We start from the raw sequence: 21,598 nt of genomic DNA, 5'->3' as shown, positions 1-21,598 counted from the left end.
ATTATCTCAGTAGGTAATATCTGCAATGAAAGGGCTTATTGCTCAGCTCTGACAGATTATTTCTTGTAAAATGTCATGGGGAGTGTAGGCTGTTCTTTACATGGAAACAAAAACATATTTGAAGGCCACTCAGTGACAAGAGGTAATTATATATTAATATATATATATATATATATATATATATATATATACTTGTAACAATATGATTGCATTATTTTGGATCTTCTATCTGATAAGCAGTAAAACACTTAATAGGGATATCACCTGGTTCTGCGATTTATGATCACAACTGAATTACATCTATATAAAACCAAATTTAACTGTCTGTGCATGAGAGACATATTTGTCTTCATTGTCAATCTTAATAAAAACTGTTAATCTTTTTTCCAGTTCCTTGTGGAGGAAATCTCACTGAAAGAAAGGGCACAATTCTATCACCAGGGTTTCCTGCTCCTTATAATAACAGCCTGAACTGTTTATGGAAAATCACGGTCCCCGAAGGAGCTGGCATACAGGTATTTATTAATATTGTATAAAGGACAAATGACAATTGATTTGAAATACACGAGCATGAACCTGCCCACTGTTTATAAATCAGCACACTTTGAGTTCTGTCCTAACATGTTCACTAAAATGTTTACAACTGTTTACAGCCTCCAAAAAAATACTGTTTGCCCTTAACAAGACATTCTGCAGTTAAATACTGCAAGGATTTTATGTCCTTTTTTTAATCCATCAGACCTATCTAGTGCTGGCTTTATTTTTGAATGTCTCCATGCACATTGCCACTGTTACACTTGCAACAGTTTTCAGATTCTACCATGTTAAATGTTACATTCCTCTTAAATTTTTTGCTTGTTTTATTAATGGTTAATATAGCCTCTAGTTTTTATTTCATCTGAACTGCAACTGGAAAGCTTTATGCTCACCCTGTCAAATCTTTTCAGAAACTTAAAGACTTTTATCTGTCCATCCCTCAGGTCTTACACTTTCACAGCATATTTGTTCTGTCTCAGTTCTTTAATCATTCTAGCAAAACTGTTTATATCTTCTTCAGAGCATCTGGCCTCCTATTCATATACTGTAAACCTGAACTATCGTCACTGAGTCCAACAGCGAGTTAGTTTCAGATACTCAAAGCTTCCAATTTGTATCAGCAATCCCCAAGATAAGCTCAGTATTTTTTTTTGTTTCTGCAAATGTTGGCTACATACTGAATATATTCCAACATTATCCTTTGTCCCATATTTCTAGCAAATGTAACATTTTATACTTCTATTTTCTCCCTCTCTCTCTCTTTTGCTTACACCTTCTCCAGACTCCTCACTATGGTGAACAAGTCACCAGTCTTTTTCAGCTGGATATCTGCGAAAGAAAAATAATCTCTTGCTTTAGTTTCTCTTGCTTTCTGTTCACCACAATCATTTCTTTCATCCTTTCCACTAGTTGGTAGGTTTTCACAAATCAAAACGGTGGAGTCATTGTTATGTTTAAGAAAACCTCTAGCAACACATTTATTGTAGTATAAAACACTGAACACAAAGTGCAATAAAATAACCTTGCATAATTACATCATCACGGCAGACCAGCCTCGTAAAGTGGACCACAACTCACTTAAAGATTTTTACTCCTCTTGTATCTGAAGGATGTAAGAAACAAAGTCAATTCAATTCAATGTTGGTGGCTGTGAATTATTAACACTTCCAGAATTTACATTACCCTACAATTCCACCTTCTCTGCAACTTAAGATACACTTGATATTTAAGCTGTCTCAGTAGAAATGAAGTATAATCAACTTGAAGCATTTACTTCCTCCTTGTCTTTCAACAATGTCAGACCTACTGAGTATTTTCAGGTATTCCTTTTTTCTTTTCAAATCTTTTTATTATTATTACCCAAAATTAACAAGAATACATCGAAGTAGGTAACACTTATAATGTCTCAAGGAAAAAAAAATCATCGTTTTAAAGATTGAAAAAATTTTGGTGACAAAAAAAAGAGAAAAAAAACCCTACTAAGCAAGGAAAAGTGAAAAAAAACCCATTAGGTGTTCAACCCCAGAGCCATGCGTCATACAAAAAGCTTCTAAAGATAAACATCAAACTGCCAGCAAGAAAAAAAAAGTACCAAAAATTTACAATTAGATAGTGGATGAAATCTATCAATTAACTCAAATGATAGTAACGAGCTAATGAATGTCATCTTTTCTCAAAATCAAATATAGGTTCAAAGGTTCGCCTTCTAATTTTCTCCAAGCTAAGACATAGCATCACTTGAGAGAACCATTGTGACAAAATGGGAGCCGATATATCCTTCCACTTCAACAAAATAGCCCTCCTAGCTATCAATGTAACAAATGCAATAACATGTTGGTCAATAACATGATACCGTGGATAGTTTGAGGAATTATACCAAAAAGCACAGTTAATTTGTTAGGTTGTAAATTAATTTTAAGTGCTTAGAAATTGTAGAAGAAACTGACTTCCAGAACTGTTCTAGTATAAAACAGGACCAAAACATCTGTGTCAGTGTAGCTATCTCAGTTTTACATCTATTGCAATAACTATCAACATTAGGAAACATTTTAGACAATCTCTCCTTCGTCAAATAGTAACAATGTACAATTTTAAATTGAATCAGTGAATGACTAGCACAGATCGAAGAAGAGTTAACCAGCTTCAGAATCTGTGTCCAGTCCTCCATCATAAAAGTCAAATTAAGTTCCTTTTCCCAATTTTGTTTAATCTTAAATAAAGGATGCTTATCCCAGTGTAATAGTAAATTATAATTTCTTCCAATGGAACCCTTCATTAAAGGGTTGATACTCATAATAGTATCTAACGGGTCGGCATCCAATATGTAAGGAAAATTACTTAAATATTTTTGTAAGAAATGACTAACTTGAAGGTATTATAAAAGGTGTGAGTATGAAAGAGAATATTTATCAACTAATTGTTCAAAAGACATCAGTCTATCTTCTTTAAATAAATCCAAAAAAGAATTAATACCTTTATTTTTCCAAAGTAAAAAAATTGGATCACTCAAAGAAGGCTGAAAAAAAGTAATTTCGATAAATTAAACTACAAAGTTTAAATTTTTTAAGATTAAAAAAATTACAGAACTGGAGCCAAGTTTGTAAAGAATGCTTAATCACAGGGTATAAATTTAAATTAACAACTTTAGCATTTTCAGGTATTCCTATTATTTTTCTGGATTTCTAGCATTTGCTGGCTTTTATTCTTTGATTACTATGCATTGTGTGCCAAGAAGAGTCCAACCAAATGATTTTTTTATGTTCAGCATGTCTTCTGCTTTCAGCTCTACTCTTCAAGAAATAAATTCCACTATTTTTCCTGGCCATTGATATTTTTTTATTATTCATTTCTAGATTGACACTGGTGTGTATATATTTCTATTTAGTCCTTCTGTGTTTGCTTGTTAATATTTCCCTAAAATTCCTCAGAGTACTACCCTGCTATTCTTACCTAACTTGACGTTTTTCACTGATTTCACAATTTTATTTTTAATTTCCCGAGTGTAGTTCGTCAATGACTGGTCCCAGCCCTTTCACCATTTCTCAGACTGTGATCACATTTATCCATTTTGCAATTTGTTCCTATACATTGTTGTGCACTACAGTATTATATTTGTCTTGTGACTAAATATATTGATAAGAGACATAATTGCAATACGTAGTAACCCAGGAGGCATTTTTTGAAAAATCCTTAAATGAGTCCCGATGCACTATCCCATTCTGCCGCTTGTCTGAAGAACTCGTTGGCCAACATGACATTTCTGGAAATTGTCCTTTCTAGTCTTTTCAACTATATCCTTTTTATATTTTTTTCTATATTGTCCTTGTCCTTTCTATATCTTTTCAATTCCTGGTTTTTGTGTTCTATTGAGATATATTTAACAAACTTAAATTTTTATTTAAAAAATATCGAAATTATATTTTGTAACAAGGAGAAAAAAATCTCAGAAAGTGTAGATAAACAAAAAAACTGAAATAATTTTAAAAATCCCTCCCTTTTATTCTCTGATTCGTAGACCTCAGTCCCCATTGACATGAGTGGTGGGGCAAATAAATTTACCCAGAGACCTTACCACTGAAACTTCTGTTATACTTCATACCTCTGAACTCACCATTGAGGCTCAGAGCATTGTGTAGGTTGCTGAGCCTAAGAATCTAGATGCTCTTTGTATCAGGCCCCTCCTCTTGACCCCAGCCAGAATGGAAGCATTTAATGTAGCTTTCTTCATTTGATAGGACTATCAATTTTCATTAAAAAAGTAAGTTTGATAGATTTGTTGCTTATTTTTCCTCAGTTTAGAGTAAATTTCTATTTTAATTAATTTAATTCCTTTGAATCTACCCCTCTCAACTTCAATGCATGTCCTCCTGATTTTGACATTTCTTCCCTGAGAAATGTCAAAAATAGGTGGCGGGGTGGAGATAGGTCTCTACCAAAGGAGATGTTAGGCACTCTTTCCCTCTGCTAGTCTGCTGGTCAGCCTTAGGCAATGTGTAGCACCTGCTTAGCCCCTCAGTCAATGTCACATGAAGTCATGAGTGCACATGAGCAGATAGTGCATATTACAAGTCCTGGTTATGCAACCACTGATGCCAGACAGACAATTTCTGCAGAGTATAGATAAAGTTTGGGGTCACCCGCTTTGTAAAGACACTGCCCAGAAGAAGGTAATGGGAAAACTCTTCTGTATAAGAATTTGCGTAGAAAGACCATGATCGCCTATGTCATATGACATGGCATAATATTATAAACTTCTATCAGGTCATCACCTCATCTTTCAACATTCCATACAAAGTAACTCATGCTTTGCTTTATCATATTAGTGTTGATATTTAGTGATTTGTATCTCTGTATCCAAGATCTCCTGGTTCTTTAGCACACTTTAATTCTTCCTCTGTGTGTGTTTTACCAATGTCCAATCAGAACAGTCTTGCAGCACTTCCTGGATTCCCATCACTTGCAGCTCCATGACTAATCATAACCTTCTACCCATACAATGCAACAAAGTTTTATATAGCTGCAATACGGCCTCTCAACTCTTATATTTACAGTCCTGACCAATAAAAACAAATATTCAGTACACCTTCTTTACCATTCAGTCCACTTGTGTTAGCACCTTCAGAGAGTTAAGGACTTGTACCCCAAGATCCCTGATAGGCACCCTTCCGTTTACTGTGCACTTTCCTCTTGTATTAGATCTCCAAAATAAAACGTCACACTTGTCTGGTTTAAATTTCATATACCACTTCTTGCCCATATTTCCAATTGATTGATATTGCGCTGTATCCTTTGACAGCCTTCCTTACTGTCCACATCTTTACCAAATTTTAATGTTTTCTGTAGACTTTCCTTGGTTGCTGCTTCATGCTTTGCAAGAAGAGCCCATTTCTCCAAGATCATTAGAGAATAGCAACGAGTCAAGAATATTCTCATAAGCTATAAACTGATTGTTGAACCTTGCACTAACCTATAATGTCTTAAGCTAAGCATCTGCCACAAAACGTGAGGAATTTGCAATATTTTTAACAAAAATATTACTTCAATTAGTGATAGTATAGCTTCAGATACTGATAACCTCAATAGCCAATCTCATAGAAAAGGTCAACCACGTCAAGATTTACAAGCTTTTCTAATTCAGAACTCAGTAAGATTGAAACAAAGAGTAAAATCTGCTTCTGTCATGTAATGATTATGAAAAATTAATTCACACCTTTATATTGAATAGACTAGATTTCTGCAATGCACTTTTTAACTGGTCTTCCAAAGCAATCTATTTACACATTTCGACTCATTCAGAACACTGCTACTATATTTTTAACAATAACCAGGATGAAGGAGCATTTCACTCATGTCCTAACTACTCTGCATTGACTTCCTGTATCATTTAGAATTATTTTTAAAATTCTCTTATTTTTAAAGTGTTTTTAAATCTCTCAGAGTCTCAGACCAGAGAACATCACAGTCTCACTTATGTTTTATAATCCTTCGCAAGCTCTCAGGTCTTCTTAAATTTAAACTGGACACTTAAATTTGAACTATCTCCCCAAAAGATAACTGGCGGGTCAGCTTTTTAAAACTATGTTCCTAAACTGGAACTCAGTACCTAAAACTATAAGCACAAAACCTATTTATTTAATCTTGCATTTAAGTAACATCTGTTGTATATCAAGCAATAGTAAATCAAGGCAGCTGGACTTGCTGTGTTGTCCTGAAGTTATTCCACCACTCATCCAAGAGGCTTCATCAGTTCTGATCCATGGTGGGCAGTCTTCCAATTTATAAACTCTGTGAGTTGCTTAAAGGTATAGCAATCACATGAGTGTCATTAAGAGTCATAGAGGTAATGAGAGAGCCATTAGCCTTACCTTTGTTTCTTTGCGTGAATGGAGGTGTGAACTGTTGTGGAGATGCCGGGGTAGAGATGTTAGGACTGTACTGTAGGTATGTGATTGCTTTACCTTTAAACAACTCACAGTCGATAAGCCGGAAAACTACCTACCCTGGTTTAGAACTGAAGAAGCCTCTCAGGTGAGTGGTAAAGCATCTTCTAGACAATGCAGCAAGTCCAGTTGCCTTGATTTACTACTGCTTGATATACAATGAGCTGGATGACTGAGAACCTACATAGAAACATCTGTTTGTCTTTTATTTTCATATTTGCACGTAATCAAGTTGTAAAGGATTTTGAACTACATTGTTTGTATGAAAAGTGCTCTATAAATAAGTTATTAATATTATTATTAAATTTACTGATCAGCATTCCAACATTTTTGTTCAAATACTTTATGTATATTACAAACAATAAAGATCCTAACACTGACATCTGTAGAATATCACTGATTATAGACCAAAAATCAAAGTAACATTCCTCTACAACTACCCGCAGTCATCTATGGCCAAGTCAGTTTTGTACCCAATCTACAAAATCATCATGTTCTTTAATCTTATGTATCAATCTACCAGGAGGGACTTCGTTGAATGTTTTATTGATGTCCATGTAGATGACATCCACTGCCCCACCCTCATCAGTTACAGTATCTTCATCACCTCCTCGAAAAACTCACAGTTGTTAGACCTGACCTTTGCTGTACAGAGCTAATAATCCCTGACTTTCCCTGTACAAAGCTAATAAACCTATACTTTTTCAAATGTAAGTAAACTTTATTTCTAACATTTTTCTCCAATAATTTTCTTACCACTCATTGGTGTATAATTGGCAGGATTATCCCTTTTGGCCTATTTAAACTGTTACGTACCCCGTAACTGGGTTGCCAAACCAGCAGAAATGGATCACTCAGTCGCAGTCTGGATTACTAGAACTAAGAAAGTTTTATTAAGGAAACAAGCAACACAGTAATCGAAAGGATAATAAATGCAACAGTTCAGCAATGATAAACACACATGTGCACAGAATTAAGATAACAGCATCAATCAAGCTCTATCATTGTCTAGGGGTAAATGACCAAATTTCAAAGTGACACAAAAGTTCAGTCCAATTTAGTTCAGTTCGCAGTAATCGTTGCCATGGCGATGGACAACGTGGGGAGAGAGAGAGAACGGGAACGACTGATCATTCAGACACGGCTTCCACTCACAGACCGGCGATATGGCTCACAAGCAGCTTTTTGGGCAGGTCCTTGATGATGTCACCTGAGGTCACCGACTGTGACCCCTCCTCCAGATGCGGTCGATCCTCTGCAGTGAACCCGGCACCCAAGCAAGGGCGGACACACACCGGGTTCCCGCTGATCGTACCTTTCCACCCTGTGCATTGTCCGGTACTTCCCACCGACTCGTGAGGGGCGCACCGCTTCCAGGGTCTCGTTACCTCGGGTGTCGTGTGTGTGCCTTAGCGAACCGGTCCCTTTTTATCCCCCTGCTGGGGTATCGCCTGTCCATCACTTCAAACAGTTCAGGGTTCAAAGGGGGAGCCGCTCCAGACAGCTCTCTCGCCCATCCCTTCATTACACATCTCCAGATCGCCTGTCCATCACTTCAAATAGTTCAGGATTCAAAGGGGGAGCCGCTCCAGACAGCTCTCTCACCCGTCCCTTCATTACACATCTCCAGACGCTGCTCCATTGTTCCTTATCTCTCCTTCCCCTGAGGACAGGTGGCAGACCAACTGCTGATGTCAGTGATGCTAACCCAGGCCAGCAAACATCTTAATTTTATGTGTATTCTCGTCACAAAACAAAGGAACAAATTTAGGTAATCCTGAATCCTCTGGAACATTCTGGCTAAAGAGAATATTAAGGTTTTTGTCTAGACCCCAGCATTTTCTTCTCTTGCCTCCCTCAGTATCTTGGGTTAGATTCCATCAGACCTTAGGGATTTATCCACCTTGATGTTCTTCAAGAGACACAACACACCTTCCTTTTTGATACCAAAATACTCTAGAATGTCAACATACACCACCACCCCCCAACCAATCTCAGTGCCCTCCATGTCCTTCGCCTTGGTGAATAATAATGCAAAGTACTCATTCAATAGCTCACCTACTTACTCTGGGTCCTTGTATAAATTTCTTCCTTTGTTCGTAAATTTCTTCCTTTCTTCCTTGCCTTTCATGACTTTCTTCCTAACAGGAATAAGCTGGTCTCGAATTTTGACCAGCTACCCTTTAATGACTCCCAGATGTCAGATAGCAAAAACAAGTATTCCCAGTCTTCTCTACCTGGTTTCTGGCTTATACTATTGCAATTACCATTTCCTCAATTTAGCAATTTCCCTGAGGTTCAATCTTATTTTAAACCACAACTACATTAAAACTCATCATCACTGTTCCCAAGATGCTCTCCCACTGAAACTCTAATCAGCCAGCCAGGCTCATTCGCGATACAAGGTCTAGGATGCCCCCTTGGTTGGATTATGCACATATTCTTTCAAAAAACCCTCCTAGTTCTATGTAATACATCCTGCCTGGACATCCTCTGGCACTGTCATTATTGGGGAAGTTAAAGTGGTCATATGAGCATCTGGTGCATATCCTAAGTCCTGAATATGTGACCACTGTTGTCAAGCAGACAATCTTTATAGAGTATTGATAATGGTTTTGATCACTCATCTTGTAAAGGCACTGCCCAGAAAAAGGCAATGGCAACCCACTTCTGTAGAAAAATTTGCCAAGACAATCACAGTCATGGAAAGACCAGGATTACCTGTGTGATGACATGGTACATAATGATGAAATGATGATGATGATGATGATGAAAGTTACTCATTGTGTAAACACTGTTACTTTTACATCTTTCCATGATCTACCTACCCTCTAAACTTATCTGTTCCTCTGTCTCTGCTGGTTACCAGGACGACTGTAGTACAACTCATCCTAGCAATTGCACTTTTCTTATCTTTGAGCTGGGTGGATTATTCTGAAATTTGTTTTACTTGGCAATTTGCTGCAGATTTTATATTAGCTGAAATTTCATAGATTATTGAAACAGTACAATTTACATACTGCAGTTTCAACACATTGAACAAGCATGACCAGAAATGGATTGTGATTTGCATTGGATGAAGCATCCAATGTCATTTTGATCCTTTTCAAGGATGGCTTATCATTGAAGCAGTCAGTACATTTTTGTTAGATTTTTTCTGTCACAAATACTAAAACTACAGTTAAACAAGCCTCATCATAAACATGTTGAAAGAGGAGTTTTTCATTTTAAAATCGGTAGGAACTAAACTTGGCACCTTTGAAAATGGACTTTGGATTCTGATACAGAGTTAACTGCCAGATTTGAATAGGTGTGATGCCTTTTCCTCAGTGTATACAGTGATTGATTTCATGATCTGCCTGCTGTGTATACTTATTGGAAATGATCACTGCGTCCTTAGTGCGTGTGTCACTTTGAAGCTCAACTAGCCACCTGAGGCATCTAACTTGATAGTTTCTCACCGATCATTTTCTCTCGTTTATACTCACTTCCGGAGTAGAAATTCATCCTTAGTGTCTTGCTCCAAACATGCAACGTGGTTCGGCTATTCATTGTTTTCTTTGCTGTTGGTTTGTCTACCGTGCAAGCTTAGGGTTCGGTTTAGTCTTATGTCAATGGCCTTGTTGCTTGCTTTTGGGCACTGTGCCGTTTAACCTCACTGTGGGGTTAAACTGCTGGTGGGACTTTGAGGACAAAAATTCTAGAGAAGTTGAATGCCTTGATGGAGGCGTAACAGCTTCTCTATCATAGAGTCATCACTTGTAGATGGATAGTCAAGTTGTGACATCAGTTTTCCTTATTAAATGTGAGACCCGAGTCAATGGTATGCTCTTCTGCTATTGGGATTGAAACTTCTGTGAGCTGTAAAGTAGACTACTACTTCGCATTCCTTTGGATATATTGTACAGCGGCCATTGAGGCCATTGTGACAGCATTTATGTCTACACATGACTATGCTAACTTTCCTCCACTAAATTCATCAATATTATCTGAATGGTGGCCGATTAGGAAAAGGGGAGGTGCAACGAGACCTGGGTGTCATTATACACCAGTCATTGAAAGTGGGCATGCAGGTACAGCAGGCAGTGAAAAAGGCGAATGGTATGCTGGCATTTATAGCGAGAGAATTCGAGTACAGGAGCAGGGAGGTACTACTGCAGTTGTACAAGGCCTTGGTGAGACCACACCTGGAGTATTGTGTGCAGTTTTGGTCCCCTAATCTGAGGAAAGACATCCTTGCCATAGAGGGAGTACAAAGAAGGTTCACCAGATTGATTCCTGGGATGGCAGGACTTTCATATGAAGAAAGACTGGATGAACTGGGCTTGTACTCATTGGAATTTAGAAGATTGAGGGGGGATCTGATTGAAACATATAAGATCCTAAAGGGATTGGACAGGCTAGATGCAAGAAGATTGTTCCCGATGTTGGGGAAGTCCAGAACAAGGGGCCACAGTTTGAGGATAGAGGGGAAGCCTTTTAGGACCGAGATTAGGAAAAACTTCTTTACACAGAGAGTGGTGAATCTGTGGAATTCTCTGCCACAGGAAACAGTTGAGGCCAGTTCATTGGCTATATTTAAGAGGGAGTTAGATATGGTCCTTGTGGCTATGGGGGTCAGGGGGTATGGAAGGAAGGCTGGGGCGGGGTTCTGAGTTGGATGATCAGCCATGATCATAATAAATGGCGGTGCAGGCTCAAAGGACCGAATGGCCTACTCCTGCACCTATTTTCTATGTTTCTATTAATATAGCTCCCTACTGCATCTTCCTCCTGTGACGTTCAGCCACTTTTCAATTGCATTGTCTCTAACATTCCATATGGTTGTGAGTTCCACATTCTTACCACCCCTCAGAGAAAGGGATTTTCTTTGAATTCCCTATTCACTTGCTTGGTGGGTTATATTACACTAATGACATTTTCGTCCCTCATCATGCTCTTCCTCACAAATGGGAACATTCTTCTTGTACCTGCTCTGACAAAACCTTTTGTCAATTTGAAGACCTTTTTATCAGATCATGCTCAGATGCATTTCCTCAATGGAAAAGAGGTAGTTGGCTTAATTTTTCCTGATACGTATACTCCTATCATCATCCTTGTAAATTTCTTCACCCTCTCCCTCACCTCTACATTTTTATAATATGGTGACTTGAAATTCACTCCCAGCAACATTGACAGACAGAAGACAGAAGAGTATCCTTATTTTAGTTCTAATGCCCTAGTAATGATGCTAACTGAGCATATGTGGGTTTATAAACAGAAAATTAACAAAAACTACATTTCAACTTCTCTATTCGAGGAATAAGTTGAAAAAAACTAATTAGAGTTTGCACTTTCAGCAGCATTCTTTCACAGGACTTCAACATCAATTGTCATCCAAGGTTCTCCAAACCTGCCAGATTTACCCTTCACCCGAACAGGAACATGCTTCTCCTGGACACTTGCTATCACACACTTCAAAGCCTCCCACTTAGCATTTCTTCCTTTCCTTTCGAACAGGCTCGCCCAATCAACCTTAGCTAGATCCTGCCTAATTTCCAAAAATTTAGCCCTGCTCTTGTTTAGGACCATAACCTGTGGGTCTGACCTATCTTCTTCAGTCCTGTCTCAAAACTAATAGAATTATGGTCTCTTGAGCCAAAATGCTCCTGGTCTGCCACATCAGTTACTCACCCTAGCTCATTCCCTAAGACCTATATTGTACCCTCCCTGATAAGGACCCTTAATATATAGACTCAGAAAACTTTCACAAATCCCATCTTGTCTAGATCCTTAACTCTCTGGGTAGCTGAGCCAATAATGGGACAGTTAAATTCTTCTACTAATACAACCCTTTTATAAAATGACCAATTTATCTACACACCTGCTGCTTAAGTTCCTGCTGATTAGTATGTGTCTATAATACAGCCCCACTAGAGTGACCCTCCCTTCTTGTTTCTAAGTTCTATCCAAATGACCTCAGTCATTTTTTATTGCTATTCTGTGTGATTTTGATCAGGACAGACAGGTTCTGCAGCTTGCAGTCGAAGAATTGAAATGAACTGAACAAAACTGAACATTTCAATTACTCTGGTTTAATGTTTAATAGTCTGTGTTTTTGTTAGTTTTTTTTGGCTGTTTGCACAATTTGTAATATTTTTGTGCATTGGTTGTTCGATGTTTTCTTTGAACAGGTTCCGTGATGTTTCTTTGTTTCATCATTGTCTGTGGAAAGGCAAATCTCAGAGTTGTATACTGCATACATACTTTGATAATAAATGTACTTTGAACTTTGAACTTGAGAATGTCATTTCTGCTACATCTTACCTTATAAAAAAGGCTACACCCCCTCCTCTCTTACCTGTATCTCTATCATGCCTGTAGCATCTGTGTCCTAGAATACTGGGCTGCCAGTCCTGCCTTTCTCTCAGCCATGTTTCTGTTATAGCTATTGTATAACATTCAAAGTCACAGGGCCAATACACGTTCTGAGTTCGTCCACTTTACCTGTCAAACCTTGAGCCTTGAAATAAATGCAGTTTAATTAATTATTCTTTTCCCTTTCTTTACTGTATCTCTGGTTATCCTGATTACTAGAATTGCTGTTGGTGCCTATTGCTTTAACCCCTGACTTCCTTCGGTTCAGTTCCACCCTCACTTTCCCCACTCCCACCAATCTAATTTAAGTCCCTCCCCCCTTCCCCACTTCCCTATGTAGCACTAGCAAACTTCCCAAGAAGGATATGGGTCCCTCTCTAGTTCAAATGCAAAACGTCCCTTTTGTACAGGTCGCCTCAACCCCAAAAGAGATCCTAATGATCAAGAACCTGTATCCCTGACTCCTACACCAGCTCCTCTGGTTTGTCCTTCTAGTTCTGACCTCATTAGCACAAGACATCAGGAGTAATCTCAAGATCGCTACCCCTGAGGTTATGCTTCTAAACTTTCCTGGTTATAGACCCGATACTCATTCTGCGGGACCTTATCCTCAGGCTGCCTATGTCACTCGTACCAATGTGTACAATGAGCTCTAGGAGTTCACCATCTCCCTCAGGAATTTTCTACACCCTGCCAACCAGGATGCCACACACCCATCATGGTATCTATCCTATCACCAATTGCCCTGTCTGACTGTACCCTTCCCCTCTGATCCATAGTACCAGGCACAGAGCCAGTGAGTTGATAACTGCTGCAAGCCCCTGAAAGAAATCCCTCCCAACAGTATCCAAGAGAGTATACCTGCAGGTGAGGGGAATGGTCACAGGGGAACCGTATTCTGATTGCCCACTACGTTTACATTTCCTACTTTGCATGTTGAAGTTTAAAAAGTATGCTCATGTGATCCAGTTGAAAATAGAACCCACAATGTGATGTTAGAAAGACAGGCCACATGCATGTGAGTGCATTGCAGAGAATGTTTTGATGAAAGGCTGTTGTCAGAGTGATTGCTGTGCTGTGTGAAATTTTTGCTCAGGACTGACAGGTCACCAGTCCCACTCATGTGCTCTGTTGAAAAGTTGGTGTGATGGGCTGGGTTGATTAGACCCAAACAATCTGAGTGTCCAGAAGATATGGTAATAAGTGTACAAGCACAACAAAGTAGTTTGAGCCTAATTTATTATCATAAAATAGAAAGCATGAATAAACCACACAATATACTATGTAGTAGGTCACAAAAATTTCCACAAAAATTTCAGGGCTTACCATTCTTAGTCACCATGCGATTGTCACTGTTATCAGGGGGAACTCCAAATTTTGGAGCCTTCAAAGGGGAAATTTTGAGAGTGCAGAGTTTGTATGTTCCTGTCAGGATTAAAGGCAAATTGAATAGGAATAAGGAACCTTGGTTCTCAAGGGATATTGCAACTCTGATAAAGAAGAAGAGGGAGTTGTATGGAATGTATAGGAAACAGGGGATAAATCAGGTGCTTGAGGAGTATAAGAAGTGCAAGAAAATACTTAAGAAAGAAATCAGGAGGGCTAAAAGAAGACATGAGGTTGCCTTGGCAGTCAAAGTGAAGGATAATCCAAAGAGCTTTTACAAGTACATTAAGAGCAAAAGGATTGTAAGGGATAAAATTGGTCCTCTTGAAGATCAGAGTGGTCGGCTTTGTGCGGAACCAAAGGAAATGGGGGAGATCTTAAATAAGTTTTTTGCGTCTGTATTTACTAAGGAAGCTGGCATGAAATCTATGGAATTGAGGGAATCAAGTAGTGAGACCATGGAAACTGTACAGATTGAAAAGGAGGAGGTGCTTGCTGTCTTGAGGAAAATTAAAGTGGATAAATCCCCGGGACCTGACAGAGTGTTCCCTCAGACCTTGAAGGAGACTAGTGTTGAAATTGCGGGGGCCCTGGCGGAAATATTTAAAATGTCGCTGTCTACGGGTGAAGTGCCGGAGGATTGGAGAGTGGCTCATGTTGTTCCGTTGTTTAAAAAAAGATCGAAAAGTAATCCGGGAAATTATAGGCCGGTGAGTTTAATGTAAGTAGTAGGTAAGTTATTGGAGGGAGTACTAAGAGACAGAATCTACAAGCATTTGGATAGACAGGGACTTATTAGGGAGAGTCAACATGGCTTTGTGCGTGGTAGGTCATGTTTGACCAATCTGTTGGAGTTTTTCGAGGAGGTTACCAGGAGAGTGGATTAAGGGAAGGCAGTGGATATTGTCTACATGGACTTCAGTAAGGCCTTTGACAAGGTCCCGCATGGGAGGTTAGTTAGGAAAATTCAGTCGCTAGGTATACATGGAGAAGTGGTAAATTGGATTAGACATTGGCTCGATGGAAGAAGCCAGAGAGTGGTGGTAGAGAATTGGTTCTCTGAGTGGAGGCCTGTGACTAGTGGTGTGCCACAGGGATCAGTGCTGGGTCCATTGTTATTTGTCATCTATATCAATGATCTGGATGATAATGTGGTAAATTGGATCAGCAAGTTTGCTGATGATACAAAGATTGGAGGTGTAGTAGACAGTGAGGAAGGTTTTCAGAGCCTGCAGAGGGACTTGGACCATCTGGAAAAATGGGCTGAAAAATGGCAGATGAAGTTTAATACTGACAAGTGTGAGGTATTGCACGTTGGAAGGACAAACCAATGTAGAACATACAGGGTTAATGGTAAGGCACTGAGGAGTGCAGTGGAACAGAGGGATCTGGGAATACAGATACAAAATTCCCTAAAAGTGTCGTCACAGGTAGATAGGGTCGTAAAGAGAGCTTTTGGTACATTGGCCTTTATTAATCGAAGTATTGAGTATAAGAGCTGGAATGTTATGATGAGGTTGTATAAGGCATTGGTGAGGCCGAATCTGGAGTATTGTGTTCAGTTTTGGTCACCAAATTACAGGAAGGATATAAATAAGGTTGAAAGAGTGCAGAGAAGGTTTACAAGGATGTTGCCAGGACTTGAGAAACTCAGTTACAGAGAAAGGTTGAATAGGTTAGGACTTTATTCCCTGGAGTGTAGAAGAATGAGGGGAGATTTGATAGAGGTATATAAAATTATGATGGGTATAGATAGAGTGAATGCAAGCAGGCTTTTTCCACTGAGGCAAGGGGAGAAAAAAAACAGAGGACATGGGTTAAGGGTGAGGGGGGAAAAGTTTAAAGGGAACATTAGCAGGGGCTTCTTCACACAGAGAGTGGTGGGAGTATGGAATGAGCTGCCAGACGAGGTAGTAAATGCTGGTTCTTTTTTAACATTTAAGAATAAATTGGACAGATACATGGATGGGAGGTGTATGGAGGGATATGGTCCATGTGCAGGTCAGTGGGACTAGGCAGAAAATGGTTCGGCACAGCCAAGAAGGGCCAAAAGGCCTGTTTCTGTGCTGTAGTTTCTATGGTTTGACTCACTCGTGTAACCACTTCTGGATCCTGGGCATCCATCACGATTTCCAGTCCAGGTCAAGTCCAAGGATCCCAGGGAAAGGTACCCCAATAAATAAGAGTTCCACAAGGGTAAAGAGACACGCAGAGAAAGACAAACTCTTTGATCTTTTGTTCTCATGCCATTAATTCAGCCTGGTTTCTTTCATTCAAACAATACATATGTTCATTAACACAGTGTTCAGCATACACTTATAAATCAATTAGATACTTTAATGGTCACTCTGTATCCATCAGTCCGCCAATGTTTTCGACTTAACATTCCAAAAGAACATGAATATTCCATATACGCGATTAGCCTAAATGCAAAACAGAAATCATTGAGCCAAATTGACAAACACTAAGAAAGAATCCATCGATCTCTCAAAGTGACCGACAGACATTTAGTCATTAATAGGTATCCTCATATCAACGGTGCCTGAGACTTAGAAAAAATACAGCTGCTATCAACAAACATTAAACATTAACAAATTTTGGATTTATCTTATACTGACACTCCACAAAGAGTTAAATTGTCATTTTGAACTGTTCAAACGTTCATTCAATGTTTTACAAAATTTAATTTAATGCAAACAGTTGGCTACAGTTAATGGCCACTTCCAGAATAATATTGAACATCTGTAGCAAAACTAAAAGATTCTTCCCTGATACTGTAGAGAATTACACTTTGGCTGCTGATGTTTTATAAACATCTGGTTGCTCAGGAATCTGGTATTTAACTGTTAATGATATTAATGAAAAAATAATATAAGGTGTTAAAATACACTAATTTGTTTGCAATTATTCAGGTAATAAATTGTAACTAATTTTAATAATCATTGGCCTCACTCCTCTTAAGAAGTTTGTGAAGTAATTGCAGATTCATTATGTGCTGCAGAATTTTTAAGTATGCTGAATTTTTAATGACATAATGTAGGCAGACAGATTATAATATCATTTTATTTACTTGTATGGAGGCCAAATACAGTTGCTTCAACTAAATTAATTATTCACTATTCATAAATGAATTAATTTACATAAAGAACAATCAAATGCCGTCATCTCAAGCACAGCATGGTGCATTCTCAACACGACAAAGTAAAAGTTGTTTTGTTAATAGAAGTGACTTACTTGCATCTGAATTATGATCTAGTTATCTACCTTTTCTAAAAATAAATGCAAGTCGGCTCATGTTTTATCTCCTTGGTAATACCCCGACAGTATAGCTGAAGGCATTCTCTTGCAGAGGACAGAAGTAATCCAGTTTGCTCCAGCAGTCTACTGAAGTAAATGAATCCTGCTATTTAAACTCCATAGGCACTCATGATGGTACTGAGTAACTGGGCCCTGTGTTAACAGCCTCTCAAATACTTCACAACTGCATGGTATAAAGAGAAAACACAAAAATCTTTGACACATAGTAAGAAAGTGTATTGAATGACAGAATGATGCTGAGAAATGTGCACCAATAGCATTTACTGAATAAGTTATAAATAAAGCATGTTTTGATTTATAAAAAGGTCCCCCCACAACTTTCCCATGAATATATACAGATACGATATGTGTTCGATCTGAGAATAAGTGATGGCAAAATATTTATCCTCATAGCCATCGTTATTAGTCTGTCCATGTTCTTTCCTAGTTTCTGCTTCCCAAGGGAAAAATTGGGATAGCAAATGGATCATAAACTTGGTTGATCTTCCCCCAGCTATATTCCCAACCAGAATATAATAAAGTTAAATACACCTTGTGACAATGTTTGTGCAGCTGAAACTGAATCCTTAACTCTGCCTTGTCCCTTATTGTCACTTCAGCATTTCTTTTCTCACTACCTCACCCTCACTGCTATTTTTTGCACGACTCTGTTGTGATTGCAGTCATCGTTGTTTTTAATGTTGTCTTTGCTATTTCCATCTTCACTGTTTACTCTACAAGCTTCACACATGCAAGGAATTTCATTCCACCCTGGTGTATAGAACAATAAAGTCAACTGATCTGGCTGCTAACTCACCTCAGAGCAGAAGATGAACTTGAGATTTCCCATATCTCTGGAGCTTAAGGAGATTGCCTGAAGAAAACACATTCAGCTCACCTGGCCCTCATTGCTTAGAATCCAAAATAATGAGAACTCATCCTACTGAGCACGATTGTGTTGATTCAGACCTACTACCCAGAGTTTTCACCTCATTCACTGCACACCTGCATCTAAGTTGGGTATGAATAAATTAATATATATGTAACTTAATCAGGAAACAAAATCAAAATAACTTAATAAAATTTTCTCCGTTGCCACATTTTCTCCTTTGCCTCATAATCCATGTCTAGGATGTAAGGACTGATGCCGGAAAATTCCACAGCTGGAAACCCAACGGTGAGCCAAGTAACAGATGCAACACCATCTGCCACTCACTCAGTTCTGGAATTCAGCATTGGAAACCCACGTGTGGAATTCCAGGATTTAGTGCCATTCAAACAGCTGAGCACAATCAGCTCCAGCCAGAACTGCTGGCAAAACTGAATGAGATTTGGTCTGTGCTATCACTTAACCCCTAGGAAACGAGGCAAGGTTACTGTTGGAAAATCACTTCTCCGGTCAGGAAGTCTGAAGTCAAATCAATCTGAGTTTATTGTGTTGTACACAAGTACAGTGTAATACTGTCCAATAAAAAATGCAGCATCGTCACAGGCAAGTAGCTATAGAAAACACACTGAATATACACTCAGTAGCCACTTTATTAGGTACACCTGCTCCTTAATGCAAATACCTAATCATTCAATCATGTGGCAGCAACTCAATGCATAAAAGTATGCAGCCGTGATCAGAAGGTCCAGACCTAACATCAGAATGGGGAAGAAATGTGATCTAAGTAGCTTTGACCGTGGAATGATTGTTGGTGTCAGACGAGGAGGTTTGGGTATCTCAGAAACTGCTGGTCTCCTGGGATTTTCACACTCAGCAGTCTCTAGAGTTTCCAGAGAATGGTGAGAAAATAAAAATACATCCAGAATTGGCAGTTCAGTGGGTGAAGACGCCTTGTTGGTGAGCGAGGCCAGAAGAGAATGGGCAGACTGGTTCAAAGTGACAGTAACTCTATTAACCATGCATTACAGCAGTGAAGAGCATCTCTGAATGTACAACACATTGAACTTTGAGGTGGATGGTCTATGGCAGCAGAAGACCACACACAGGCTCAGTGGCCACTTTATTACATACAGGAGGTATCTAATGAGTGGCCACTGAGTGTAAGTTATACATAATATTACATCATACAGTAGAAAAAAGACTGCAAAACCAAGAACTTAGCTTTTTTATTGGCAGTTCGTAAAATCAGCTCACACTGAAGTGACAGGTAGTGTAAGAGCTGGTCCACAATGTCCAATTTTTGAGGTTGGGATAAGGTTCTGCAGGTAGAGGTAGGGTTCTAGAAGATGGTGTCAGGAAAGTAGCTGTTCATGAACGTAGTGATGTGGAGCATAAGGTGTCTATCTTGGATCTCTGGTATAGTTTGAGAATAATGATTATACACTCAGGAATGAAATGAGATCAGATTCCTTAATTCAAAAGGATATGGAATTCTCTAACTCAGGTACAGATGCTTAATCGCAGTACATTTGAGTGAAAGTTCAAAAAATATTTTGGAATAAAGGCGCTCCGGGAAAACAATGGGAGACTGAGAAGGTGAAGCTGAGTACACCTGACCTGATCTAACTGAATGGTGGAACAGGATCTACAAACCAAATCATGTTCCGCTATTACAATTCTTCTGGAATGCTTCCAACCTAACAGAACAAATAAAATAACAATGCAATTGAAGGTTGATGAGGTGGGTACGTAGTCTGAAAGGCAAGGCTTGAACAATAGGGAATTACCAGTTCTAGAATGAGCCTCCTTTTGGAGATATAGGGTCAGAATTGTGCTTATTATCACCAGCTTCTTTGTCGTGACATTTGTCATTTTGCAACAACGGTCCAGTGTAAGGACATAAGAATTACACTAAATTGCAAAATAAATAAACATTGCAAAGAAGGAATAATAAGATAGTTCTCATGGACCATTCAGATGGCGGAGGGGAAGAAGTTGTTCCTAAGTTATTAAGAATGGGTCTCTGGACTCCTGTACCTCTCCCTAATGGTGGTAATGAGAAAAGGACATGTCGCAGATGGTGAGGGTCTTTAGTTATGGATGCTGCCTTCTTGAGTTCGTACCTCTTGAAGATGTAGATGTATCTACTGATTTGTAATTATCCTTTATTTAAGTATTGGTGGGACCTAAGGAAATCCCATTAAGTAATAGTAATTGAATGGAGTTTCTTTTCATTTCCTCTGTATTAGACATTTATTATTTAGTAGTCTACTATTCGGGAGATACGTGGATCATAAAGGCTGTGGATCAGTTTTCTGAAAACTTCATTAAAATGTGTCACATGAAGGATCTATCCATTGAACCAAAGCAAATTCAAAGAAAATACTGCAGGATATAAATTGCTGTAAAGGATATGCATTGATTTAAAACTAATGGTGTTACTTAGTCATTTGCTGTTTGAATTTCTACCTGCAGGAGCCACTTTCACCCTCCAATAACCTTTTGTTAAAAATATTTGTTGGTTTTATTTGTGTCAATAACACAAGATTAAGAGTCGATCAGACTCTTAGCATGACTTAAAAAATTGCACATTTAGTGTGCCTTTCACAGCCTCAGGATGTCCTACAGAACTTTACAGCCAAAAACGTACCTTCATTGGGATGTGTCCTTGGATAGGAAAGACAATAGAGGCCTAAAGCAGGCAAATTACTTTAGCTTAGACAGTAATCACAGTTGGCATGAATCTCATGGACTGAAATAGCCCATTTCTCTGATGTCAGATTCAAAGTGTATCATAGGAAGAGTTCCAACCAATTTACTCAGAGCAAGGTTCCACAAACTGCAGTATGATCCTATCTCTTCCAGTGTTAGTTGACAGATAACTATTGACTAGGAATGCCCCAACTCCCTCTTCAAAGTGGTGCCTATGGAACATTTAAATCTATCTGGGAGAGCAGGCAAAGCCTCAGTTCAGCACTTCATCTGAATAACAGAACTCCAACGCTGCAACCTTTCCTCAAGACTGCACTGAAATGTAGACCCAAATTTGTGAGCTCCCATCTAAGGAATGGAGCTTGAACATCTGCTAAGAATGTTACAATCTGAACCACAGATCAAGCGATAACTGGCCACTCAATAATGCCAATCTTTTACAAGCAATGTTATTATTTGCTGGAGGAATTGAAAATACATG

General features: G+C 38.7%; 1 protein-coding gene across 1 annotated transcript in view; it reads left to right on the top strand.

The window, feature by feature from the left end:
* csmd2 (CUB and Sushi multiple domains 2) overlaps window positions 1-21,598 on the top strand; it is a 689,393-nt gene that overhangs the window by 420,921 nt on the left and 246,874 nt on the right. Inside the window, exon 30 of the mRNA XM_072247323.1 lies at window positions 391-515. Coding sequence (XP_072103424.1) covers window positions 391-515 — 125 coding nt within the window. The remainder of the gene's footprint in view (window positions 1-390; window positions 516-21,598) is intronic.

The sequence above is a fragment of the Mobula birostris genome, chromosome 30, assembly GCF_030028105.1.
Source record: "Mobula birostris isolate sMobBir1 chromosome 30, sMobBir1.hap1, whole genome shotgun sequence".
Classification (NCBI taxonomy): Eukaryota; Metazoa; Chordata; class Chondrichthyes; order Myliobatiformes; family Myliobatidae; genus Mobula; species Mobula birostris.
This window is presented reverse-complemented; position numbering and strand designations above follow the sequence as displayed.